Raw genomic sequence first — 13413 nt, 5'->3', positions numbered from 1 at the left:
GGAGACTAAACTAATGAAAGTGCATGTTAAAACATTTCATGTGCTGAAAGGAGAAGACAAACTCCTCTGGGGAAGACATTTTAGCAATAATCTTTATTCTGAAAATGAATTTGTTTTATGTATTTGACCTCTAAAATGTCATAAACACTGTCCTTGTGTGCCTGCAATTTCTCAGTCTTTCTTCCTATTTTCTCCCTTGGCTATGCTAAATCTCACCACCACCTTCACCTGGAATTCTGGAATTTTCTGTAACAGTCCTAATTCTTGTATGAACCCTCTGTGTTCTGGTACTTGATACACACTAGTAATCACTTTACAACCTTTATTTTTAAGAAACGTTTTTGGATAGCCTTTCCATTTAGGATCCAGGAATTTGTATAAAACCACAGAGGTTATGTTGCTTTTGAAGTAATGGCTGTTGGTTTGTAAAGTTTCCTTCAACTGGAAGCATATATAAGTCTGTGGTTTCAGTGTTTTTCCAGTTTTAGAATATCCTGCTTGTTTGTTTTATTTACAAAGCTGGAGAATTTACCATTAATTTTATATTTTTTAATGGGCTCACTTTCCCTCTCTCTTTTTTTCTTTTATTTTTCAGTTGAAAGAGACAAGGATTTTTCTCACCAGCGAAGGCATTACAAAGAATTCCGATTTGATCTTACTCAAATTCCTCATGGAGAAGCAGTTACAGCAGCTGAATTCCGGATATACAAGGACCGAAGCAACAACCGGTTTGAAAATGAAACAATAAAGATTAGCATATATCAGATTATCAAGGAATATACAAACAGGTATGGACTTTATATCTAATTTATTTTAGCAAACAAATGTTAACTATAGTGACATTCATTGGTAACTCACGTGGTCTATCAAATCTTTGGGTGCAGTGGCATTGAAAGCCAGGTACAGACACATTAAAAGTAGTTAATCTGGGTGTCTTCTGTATCCCACAGCTTTTCCCTAATTCTGAGACTGATATCTATGTGCTACATGGTGGCATGTTTCCACATATGGGTTTTCTAGACCTCTTCTGTAATTTTTTAAATGAGAAAACATACATTTTATTCTGTACACATGAACTTCATAATTAAAATGATTTAAATCACCTGGTGTTTTGTAAGTTAGGGAAGAGAAGCTTGGTTTTCATTGGCATTAAATGTAAATTGTATGTGTTCTTAGGTGTACTTTTTTTGAGACTGAATACAGGATTTATTCCTTTTCTAATAATTAAATCAAATTTAATTTTTTTATTTTAATTGTTATTCAAGTACAGTTTTCTGCCTTTTACCCCTGTCCCAGCCCACCCCCCCCAGCCCTCCCCATCTCCCTCCCATCTTCACACCCCCCCTTCTTGTTATTGTCCATGTGTCTGTCCTTCATACTTGTTCCTGCAAACCCTTCCCCTTTTCCCCTGAAATTCCCTCCCCTCTTCCCTCTGGCCACTGTCAGCCTGTTCTCTATTTCAGTGTCTTTGGTTATATGTTGCTTGTTTGTTTGTTTTGTTGTTTAGGTTCCTGTTAAAGGTGAGATCATATGGCATTTGTCTTTAACCACCTGGCTTATTTCACTTAGCATAATGCTTTCCAATTCCAAGCATGCTGTTGCAAAGGGTAGGAGCTCCTTCTTTCTTTCTGCTGCATAGAATTCCATTGTGTAAATGTACCATAGTTTTTTGATCCATTCATTTACTGATGGGCACCTAGGTTGTTTTTAAATTAAATTTATCAGGGTGACATTAGTTAATAAAATTATATAGGTTTCAAGTGTACAATTCTAAAATACATTATTTGTACATTGCATTATGTGTTCACCACCCAAAGTCAAACCTCCTTCTGTCACCATATATGTGACCCTATTCACCCTTTACTAACTTTCTCCCAGTCCCCTGTTTCTCTAGGAACTACCATATTGTTGTCTCTGTCTATGAGTTTTTGTTTGTTTCTTTGTCTTATTTTGTTCATTGCTTTGGGTCAAAGGAGAAATAAAAAAGAGATCCAAAGATACCTAGAAACAAATGAGAATGATAATATGACATATCAAAACCTTTGGGATGCAACCCTGTACAGTGTGGCTTGGTTGATTGGAATGTGGTACCACACACCAAAATGTTGAGGGTTTGATTCTTGGTTAGTACACATACCTAGGTTGCCGGTTTGATCTCTGATTGTGGTGCATATGGGAGGCAACCAATCCTACCTACCAAGGTTTCCTTCTCACATTTTTTCTTTTTCTTTCAAATCAGTATCATATTTAAAAATTAAAAAAAAATTGGGATGTGGCAAAAGCAGTAATAAGAAGGAAGTTTTATTATTACAGGACTATTTCAAGAAACAATAAAAATCCCAAATAAAAAAACATAACATTACATCTTTAAAAAACTAGAAAAAGAAGAACAAATGCAACCCAACATCAGCAGAAGGAAGGAAATAATAAAATCAAAGCAGAATTAAATAAAATAGAGAACAAAAAGACAATATAAAAAATTAATGCAATCAAGAGCTTAATAAAGAGATTAGTAAGACTGACAAACCTCCAGCTAGACTCACTAAGAAAAAAAGGGAAAAGACTCACATGAGCAAAATTAGAAATGAAAGTGGAAAACTTGCAACAGACACCGCAGAAATACAAAGGATCGTATAAGAATACTGTGAAAGACTACATGCCACCAAATTCAATAATCTGGAAGAAACAGACAAGTTCTTATAAATCTATAACCTTTACAGACTGAGTCACAAAGAACTGGAAAATCTAGACTGAACATTATGTATCTTTTGATGTAAGACATCATATTTGCAATAGGTTTGACAGTTAATATGTCTTCTGTTTCTAAAATATTTTTTAAGTCAAAATGGTACAAAAATGAACAGAGAATATGAAATACTAAATGTATGAAAATCTCAGTTGATAATCACTGCAAATGAACCATCAAATAGAATAAAGCAGGGAGCTTAGTGGTGTTCTCAGACCCTTCACGCAATGATGCAATTGCTCAGGTAACACACTGGACAGGTGATTTGCCACCTTTGTTGGACAGTTCTTACATTTTTAAAAACCTGTATTGAAATGTTATTTTGAGATAAAATCAGATAAGATTTCTGGTAGCTTCTATTCATGAGGTATAGATGTGCTCTTTGGTAAAATACAATGTCCTTCTTTTGATAAGACAACTGCTTAAAGAGAGCTACCACAACCCATCTAAGGCCCCTTTGTCTCCTTGTTGAATGTTTCTAGTTCCTGACATTTAGTTTTTCTTGGTCTTCTGGAGTGCCAGAGTTTCCCAATGGGTGTTCCATGGAACACTACCTGCTTTACAATACTCGTTGAAGAAAAAAATAAAAAGTCTGGGGTCAATTGTATTTGAAAAGTCTACCAATTAGACCATCCTCTAGGAGGATATTAGAATGTTAAAGTCTTGGAAAGGCTTTGTAATAAAGAGACTTACCTAGTCTTGCTCAAAATTATTTGATAAGGAATCTTTTCCTCTGGATGTGTAATACTTAATATCCTATAAACCTCTGGTTCAGCAGGGCATAATTTAATAAACTGATCTGTATAAGAGATCTATCCTAAAAAAGTCCAGCTATTGTTAATATAACAAGAATGGTCGCACAACATCATGTAACCTGGCAGCCAAGGAGAGTGGACTGGAACCCACATGTGTGAACAATGACGACTTCACTGTACTAGTCAATGGGGGTGGTAGATATTGTTGTGTGAGCATGTGTACTGTGTGGCCATCACTTTAAAAATGACTAAGTGAATAGAGCAATTAATCTGCATCAAATTTTGCATTAAATTTGAAAGTTCAGAGGAAACTATTTTGATGATTCAGAAAGTTGCAACTATGGGCAATTGATGATTGGCAGTTTCATTACAATAACACACATGCTCATGCATCACATCTGGTGCCCGTTTACTTGGTAAAACAACAAATCACCCAGGTGACTCAGCCCCACTATAGCCCATACTTGGTACCCTGAGACTGCTGGCTTTTCCTAAAACTAAAGTCACCTTTGAAAAGGAAGATATTTCAGATCATCAATGAGATTCAGGAAAATATGACAGGGTAGCTGATGGCAGTTGGAAGAACTGAGGTCCCAAGGTGCCTACTTTGAAGGGGACTGAGACATCATTGTTCTAGGTACAATGTTTTTTATATTGTCAATAAATGTCTCTATTTTTCACATTACATGGCTGGATACCCTCTGGACAGACCTCGGGCACTGTTATTTTAAGAGCAGTAATTCCAAGGCAGAAATTTCTGTATTCCTTTATCAGTTTTAACAATTACTAGCTATTTGTATGTCAGTGAGGTTTTTTTAATCTTAATCCAGTAGTTCCATTTATAAAATGGGGGTATTAATTTCTCTTTCTCAGAGACAGGGCCTAGCTTATTACATTATTTTTAATACTAAATAATGATGGCATCTTTGAAAATAAAATGACAAGAATTGAAAATAATATTTCAAATACATATTTCTGTGTTTGTTTTTTTCACTTGGACTATCAGCTGCTTAAACAGGGATAGTGTCTTAAATAATTTTATTATTTATTTTATCCCCAACACTACACATTTATTTCATGTGCTTTAAGTTCTGAAATCATTATTAGCCATGACTACTTCCACTAACATATTCTAAAATGCTTGAATTATCTTTGTTTGTGGTCATTCACATTACATTTTTACACATGTTGAATGTTGAATTTGCACGTGGTTATTTCATATACAAAGATTTTTTTCAAGAAGAGTTGTTAGTTATGTCAGGTCTCTATTCTCTGGGATATATTTACTGATTTTTAAAAATCTATATACAGACTTTTACATTGATCATGATTAAAGGTCTAAACTTTTATTTAGGTCATTTTTCTATCTTCTTAGAATATTTTTGAATATCATCCATTGAACTAACAACACCTTTGAGCTGTTCTAAGTATGTGAACTGTGTAATTTAAGACATGATAACAATGATGGGAATAGGACTACTAGAGTCTATTCATAGTAATTTATAGATCTTTTTCTGAATGAATCCATGCAGATTTTTACTAATAATACTTTTTGGGAATATTTATGGCTATTGATACTTAGCTTATCAGACTTCATAGTTTTGGGAAATTACATTTCTGTTAAAATATGAGGTAAGTATATATCTTGAAACTTTGGTATTTCTTCAATTATACCCATTTTAAAAATATTGGTCTCTTTTTCTTTGTTAAAAAAAGTTATTTATTCATTTATTTATTTTTCTACAACTACATCTACATGTTTTTAGTGTTTTGGGTATTATTTGGCTAAGTCTTTACATACTTCTTTTTAATTTTTAATTAAATTTATTGTCACGACATTGATTAATAAGATCATATAGGTTTCAATTGTGTACACAATGCAATACACAGATCATGTAACATAGAAATGTACTCTTCATGTATTTTCATGTGCTTAAATCTACCCTAACATCTAAGATTCTAATGATATTTTTCCTGAGTTTTTGAAAGATGATTTCTAAAATGTAAAGTACAGCTATATCTTCAGCTGGTGTTCTCTTGCTTTGTTGTGCCAAACTCTAGATGGCATAGATTGAATAGATTCTATCCAATATACAAAATATTATTCTGAAAAATTAATTTTGTAAACTCAACTTGGTATTAATTGAAGTCCACCCAGTTCACACTTTTACACATTTGCTATTATGAATTGTGGCTACATTATTATTTTCATCCTGCAGAGTTATACTCTACCTACTGTCTGCTGTAGCATTGGATTTTGCTAATGTGTATCGGCTTTTTTGCTCCAATTGTCTTTTTCAACCTCTGAAACAGATACACTCACACATGAGTAGCCTTCATTTCAATTTTACACAGCATCAATCAGGTGAGAGAATCTCTGGCAAAATACCTCCCTTTTCTTTGAAATAATCACTCACTCATTGCCAGATGTTCATGAATTCACAAGGTAAGAAAATGCAATCTTCTGCCTATCATATTTATAGATCTAGGGTTCACTTTTGGCATTTCACCTTCTCTTCCAAAAGAAGATATTTAAGGGATAAAAAAATATAGAAACAACACAAATGCTTCTTAGAATATTTCTGGTTTCTACGCAGGATTCCAAGTCACCATAGAAAATGGTAATGTACAGCAATAAGCTCATAGGCTTTGGAATTCATGCATGGGAAAATTGCTGTACATGTTGGAGTCACAGTTTATAAATCTGAAAAGAATAAAAACAAAAATAAGTATTTCAAAACAATGAATGGTAACTCTGATCTTTGGGCAGGACTAATGTTTATCACAATGCAAAGATCATAGTTCACACTTAATAGACATATTAGTTAATATATAATTGTTCATATAGTTTAATAGGATCATTTATATCAGTAGGATTTACAGGTTTGTATACATAGGGTAAACACAAGTGGGTGGTTATTATAATAACAGTAGCTAACATTTGCTGACACCTACTTTTTTAAAGATGAAGTAAGCAAAATGATGCTTGATTAATAACAAATATATGATATTTGATTCATATAGTAGGAATTGCTATGCTTTTATACCTAATAATGAAATTAACACCACCCAACTTAACAGCAATACTATTGAAACTATCTGTGAACTTGTCCCTGAAAACATGTTTTAGATAAAGTTACTCTTCTGTTAAATACAGTTGACGTGGTATGGGGATTGGAAACTGCTTATTTATAATTATGTTACAGAAATATCAGAGACGTAGAAAGATAATACAATTTATGTATAAATGTGTATCCCAATATTATTGTTTACAATTGCATAAATCGAGAAAACCAGTTTTAATCAGGAGAGAAAAAGTTATACTCCATTTCCTGAGAAATGGAAATGCTATGTTTTACATTGCAAGTAGAAATTGTGTTTTAAATATATTATGTAACTGCCCTGCCTGGTGTGACTCAGTAGATTGAGTGTTGGCCTATGAACAGAAAAGTCACTGGTTTCATTCCAAGCCAGGGCATGTGCCTGGGTTGTGGACCAGGTCCCAGTTGGGGGTGTGCAAGAGGCAACCAGTCAATGTTTCTCTCACACATGGATGTTTCTCTGACTCTTTTTCTCCTCTCCCTCTCTCTAAAAAAAAGTGAATAATTAAAATCTTTAAAAAGATGTTTAGTAACCTTGGAAAGTCTCAGACTGTAATATTAATTGACCAAGAGCAGGGAACTTAATTATACATATTATTTTATTAATTTTAAATAAATCCATGTTGAAAACAGAATGGAAGGAAGAATCAAGTGCTCATTGCTGGCTTGTGGGTAATTTTAAATTTTAATTTCCCCCTTTCCTGTACTTTCCATGTTTTTATAATAAACATTATCATTATAATCGGAAACATGCATCATTTTAGTTGAGAGAAAAGATAATGAAACAACTTTATATCACACATTTCTTTATAAATTAGCATTCCTGCTTCCCTAGTTCAAGAGGTGAAAAGTCAAAACAAAATAAAACAAAAATCAGGATTTCAAAATAAATTGCTCATAGTTTTTCTTAACGTATGGAAGGCATTTTCTTCCCCACAGGAAATGAAGATAAATAAATACTGTTTTTTCTTTATTCCATGGAAAAATTTTCTGCCAACCTGAAACCTTGACTTCAGTTCTTTGAGATGGAGGAGAAATAGGTGAAAAACACTTCATTTACATATCTCACATGATCAGAATGCACATTTAATCTGAAAAAAGTAATTTTAAAATCTGATTGTTATTACCTGTGGTTTCATTTATTTCTTAAATCAAGAAGTAAAAATGGAAGTAAGGAGAGGAAACCAGTACTTGTGGCCATTTTCAAAGCCAGGGTCGCCTCTTAAAACATTAAGACCTCAAACTTGTGAGTTTTGTCTACATAGTATCTTGAACTAAACTCAAAAACAATTGAAAAATCAATGTAGACTGTACACTTTAATGCAGTGCATTTGACAGTGTATATTTGTGTGTGTGTCTATATATATGTGTGTGTATAAATTTTGAATCCTCAAAATAATTTAAACTGATGTTTTTTAGGTATGTTTTATATTCAAGGCATGGATCTATTAACTATCTAGTCTATTTATACAATCAAATAAGAAACAACAATTATGTCATCTCTTTACCTACTTATTTATCTTAGTGAGGTTTAAAACTCTGAAAAGTATATATTTTATTTTACCATCTACTACTGCCCCCATGTATCCTTACTCATATTTAAATGTGTGTAATTTAAAGGAGTGTTCTGATATTTATCCAAATCTTTATTTTTCTTGGTCAAAAGTTAACACACTTTGCATCATTTCACTTATTTAACCTTTTCATAAAGCTCGACAGCCCCAAATTCTATATAGAAGGCACTGCTCTTCAGTCACACCTCATATATCTGGTGCAATTGGGAAATGAGGTTTCCACATGATTGAATTTTCCAGATAATTCAGCTGAGTTCGGCATGCTTTTGCTGAGTGCCTACCATGTGGCAAGTGCATGGGGCATAGGCCTAGTAAGTAAGATCTCAAAAGCTCCTAGCCTGAGGGCTGGGGGCTATGGTAGGCCTGCTGCACACAGACTTTAATAACTATAATACAATGTGCTAAGAATTATGATGTAAGTATGCACTAAGTGTTGTGGAGACACACAGGAAGGGAAAATTAATTCTTTATGTGGGAGGGTGAGGGACCCCAGGGGAAGCCACTGAGTGGGCTTCACTCTTGTTCGGTCTTTTGAGATGAGTAAAACTGCTGAAAGAGAGAGAGAGAAGGGGGGGGGGGGAGCTAGATCCTAGAAGAAATATTCCTAAGTGTTAAAATGTTTAAATTTATAAAGAAATTAAACAATGCAAATAAAATTATCAATACCAGTAATACTACTACAATGAATAATAGCAAATACCTACCCATTTAATGGGCACTTTCCATGTGTCTGGCACTGTGCTAAGTGCTTTACTTGAATTAATTTTTTCACAAATATATGTATTTATATATTCCCCAAAGAAAATCTGCTATGTATAATTCAGCCTTTTCCTAATGCTCTGCTATGAATATAAAGTTTTGTACTCCATTGTAAAAACATTTTAAGCTTGCTCGATGTCATTAGCCACCTTTACTACTTGGATATATTTAGCTAAGCTGTCATCATTCCAGTTCACAGTCAGCTTCATATTTACATCATCTCCCCACTCCTGCTTCTCTAAGATTTGTGATTTTTGTGTGGACATACTTCAGGTTGTGCATTCACAATTTCTTCTCAGGAGGATTTCATGGGCTCCAGAGAGCAGTGTCACAGAGCAGGACACTCAGATGGTCAATGATGTTTTTTTCTGACAGCACACCAGGACGGACTGCATTTCTTCAGCGTGCTGGGATTGTGCTCTATTTCAGTGGTTCTCAACTGGGGAGAGCTGGCCCTCAGGAAACATTTAACAATGTCTAGAGACATATTTAGTTGTCACAATTGCTGATTCTAACACTTTTAAGCTAAAGCTGCTCTTGAGAGAAACTTCTGACATTATAAACTCCAGAGAATACCATTTGTTAATTTGTATTCTCTTGTAAATGTGTTCTGTCATAAAGCTATAATTGAGTTCCTTAAACAGCATGGTAGTATTTATGTTAAAGACCCAGAGAAAGATGTATGCTTTGTCCTTGGGTGGTCATCATTACATTTTTACTAAATTTAATAAACTCTTTGAAGATAAAAGGAGATGGAAGGAGGTGAAATAGTTATGAATGGAAATTTGGGGAACAGTGGAGATGTCACCATTGGCTGTAAGGCTCATTTTGAATGAAAATGGAGAAGTATCATTTGTCCTCTAAAATCTGTCCATGATTCTTTCACACAATTTCCCAAAGAAAGATTTTCTTGGCCAGGCGTACATAATGGCTTTACTTTTGAACTGTTTCTTCTCCTTCTCTCTCTATATACATACATATATGTAATATATAATGCATGTTTGCACATATAAACATATACATGTGTACATATAATTGAAAACTATAGCAAACTGAAGAATATTTGTCTTTAATTATCTTTGTTCACTATAGAAATAATTTTACTTCTAACTAAATTGATTAGTTTCCAACTTAATGTTTTCTATTGAATTCAGACACAAAGTTTTACTATGGATCTTATGTCCCAATAAATGTTAGTAAAGCTAAAGAAAATAATGGATTCCTATATCCAAAATTGATAAGTTATTAAAGATATTTATCAGTAATAATTGCATAAATCACTTCTGACCTGAATTTTGCCTTCAAGTATAATCCATACAACTTATATATACACTTAAATGACATAAATATGTATTGGTAAGAAAATTGTAATTACAGTAATTTTAATGGCATTTTTATTTGTGTTATCTCTGCCATAGACTTATGAGGTAGATATTATTTTAATATTCATTCAAAGAAGAAAAATAAAAGCTCAGAAAAGTAACAATTATTTTTTCTAACATTGAGCAAAGGCTAAGTATAGCAAGTCATTATTAAAGTTAAACAGATACCAACTTCAACTGTAACTATGATTCTTTGCTTTATAAAGGTAAACTTGTAATGGGGCTCCTCAAGGATCTGAGTCCTATAACTTCTGTTCAAGAAATAAGATACCAATAAGGAATGTTTGCTAATCATATTTAGAAACAAGCAAGATAATTTATTTGCTACAAGTCTGTGATATAGAACCCTTGATAAAACTGATTTCAGCAAAAGATCAATGGGGTTCCATCCAAGGACACATCCGTTGCCTGTTAGTTTACTGAATTCCCTTGCTAAGAAATGATTTAATTTATGAAGATGTTTTACATGTGAACTCTAAGGACACTGTCATAGAAAAGTAACAAAGCATACATGTATACTTATTTTGGAACCTTCAGTGTTGTCTATGAACATTTCTTCTTGTGTTCAAATAATGCTAGATGTTCTATTTTATAAATATGAATTTAAGTATGTCATGTAAATATCTTCATGTTTCTTGCATTAACTAAAATCTCTCTACCTGGTTCTGTTTTCTCCTACCACCCAAACTGCATAGTACTTTGCTTCTTCCTATCTTAGCCAAGCTCACAGTTTGGAGGTTCTATGTGCAAATTTAAGGTGTTTGTAGGGGCATGCTTCCTCTAGTCCTGTAGGTGAGAATCCTTTTTTGACTCTTCCATCTTCTGGTGGTCACAGGAAGTTCCTTGGCTTGTGTCAACATAGTTTCCATCTCTGCTTTGTTTTGATATGCTGTCTTCCACTGTGTGTTTCTATCACTGTGTCTCTTCTGCTGCTTCTTCTATGGATAGCAGCCATGATGGATTAGAGCCCACTCTAATGACTTTGTCATTCTTTGATTACAACCGCAAAGACCCTATTTCCAAATGAAATCACATTCACAAGAGTTAGGACTTCCACAAGTCTTTTTGAAGGACAAAATACAACTCATAACAGAGAGCATGTCAGTTACTGTTAGTTCAGAGAAATGAAACCATTGTGAATGAAAAGGAATAAGGGATTTATTACAGTGATTTGACTTTCTACAGTTGTGGGACCCAGTTAAACAATTTATGGAAGACTACTGCTTTTGCATGTGGTGATGATGTTAAGGTTTGGAGCACAAAATTATTTGCCTCATAAAAAGAGAATATTTGGATGCAGAGACATACACATAGAAGGAAGACGATATGAAGACATAGGGAGAAGACAGACACCTCTAACCAAGGAGAGAAGTGTAGAACACATTCTCTCATGGTCCTCACAGCAACCAACCACGCCAAAACCTTACATTTGGACTTCTAGACTCCACCGGAGATAATAAATTTCTGTTGTTTAAACCACCCAATCTGTGGAACTTTGTTAAGGCAGCCTTAGGAAAATAATGAAATATTTGCTTATATACAGGGTCCAGCAGAAGTAATGCCTGCTTGAGTGTGGTTGGTAGGGTAATAGTATGGGTAAAATAATTTATAGTTTTAATTTGAATATTTCACCTAAAATGTCATATGGTATGCTTGAGTGTGATGCTGTTATTTTACAGAATTACATGCTTATAATTTTTTAATAAAAATTTTTGTAATAAAAATAGGGAGTTATTTGTGCTGGACCCTGTACATCCATGTAAATGAACTTTCTTATTGGCTAGAATGCATATTTTAATTTTAGTTTCATTATTATAATTGTATAAAATATAAAGAAATTATATTATGGATTTAATTCTGCTATAAATAAATAAAATTGTCTACATATATTTTCTCTACTGTATTCTTTTAAATGCATTAATATTTTAAATTTTTTAATAAAAGAGAGTTCATAAAAATTTCTTTTTAATACAAAAAAATTGTAAATATTTCTTTTAAAATGTCAAGTAAAAATAGTAAGACAGGGCAATTTAACAGGTTTATTTTATAATGTTTATAGGACTTATTTACTATATTCTACTATTTCCAGTGAGATGAGTGCCATTACTGAGCATAGTAATTTCATTCTTCAAAAGAAATCTACAGAATGGGTGGGGATTTTTTTAAGTTGCTAAATAAGTGAAAATAATGTAATTATTACCATTGTAACTATTACTTGATTTTCCCAAACCATATTCTCCTGTCTGTAGATAATTCAGAAGATCTTCTTATATGAGAGATGAAATTAAAGAATACTTATTCTCAAAAGTAAAAATTTTAAAAAGTAAAAATATAGTAGCTTTGCTCAAGAATAGGAAACTATAAAGCTTATGAAAGCAATTGAAACTTCACAACTTTTCAGAGGTGAACTAAAAATACATGAATTTTTCAAGCATACTATTTGCCTAGACTTACCTTCCAATGAATTGGGATTTATGTTACTAAATTTCAGATATTTGGAGTTTGCTTGAATACTTCGGTTGATGTTTTTTCAATATATATCCATTAAAACTAGAACCATTTTTCCTATAGACATGCTTGGCAGTTTTGAGATTTGAACATGGATTCTTTGGGGATTTTTTTCTAGAAAAAAATTGTATAGAATACCATCTTAATTTTAAAATTGTACAGAATACCATCTTAATACCTACAGATATTTATTGAAACTGTTGTCAAAATTTACCTTCATTCTTTGTTTTTTAGGGGTTTACTTTTTAACGCCAAGGGATGTTATAAGCTTGGCAGGATTTATTAGAACATTTTTTTACCATGCTTCGGTCAAAAGCAGGCTTGAAAGCAGGGTAGTACTTTGGTATTTCCCAAGATGCAAGATGACTCCTTCTTTTGTTTATGAGATAAAGTTAATTGTCTCAAAGATATTTACTAAATATCTCAAAATTGTAAGGATAACCTCTGTTGGATCTTGTTTATTTGGTGGGTTTTCTAAGTTAGAAGGAAGAGGGAGAATTTGGCATTCCATCATACTGTGAATTATCATGGATTTTTAAAATTCGATGGAGTCTTTTTGAAACTTTTCATTGTTTTGTGGTACATGAT

At 33.0% G+C, this 13413-nt stretch overlaps 1 protein-coding gene across 2 annotated transcripts in view; it reads left to right on the top strand.

Annotated features, from left to right (window-relative positions):
• BMP5 (bone morphogenetic protein 5) overlaps positions 1–13413 on the top strand; it is a 119670-nt gene that overhangs the window by 65720 nt on the left and 40537 nt on the right. For both annotated transcript variants that reach the window (XM_028510409.2, XM_036024258.1), the window contains exon 2: positions 596–788. In XM_028510409.2, the coding sequence (XP_028366210.1) occupies positions 596–788 (193 nt within the window). The remainder of the gene's footprint in view (positions 1–595; positions 789–13413) is intronic.

Source organism: Phyllostomus discolor, chromosome 4 (genome assembly GCF_004126475.2).
Source record: "Phyllostomus discolor isolate MPI-MPIP mPhyDis1 chromosome 4, mPhyDis1.pri.v3, whole genome shotgun sequence".
Taxonomy (NCBI): Eukaryota; Metazoa; Chordata; class Mammalia; order Chiroptera; family Phyllostomidae; genus Phyllostomus; species Phyllostomus discolor.
This window is presented reverse-complemented; position numbering and strand designations above follow the sequence as displayed.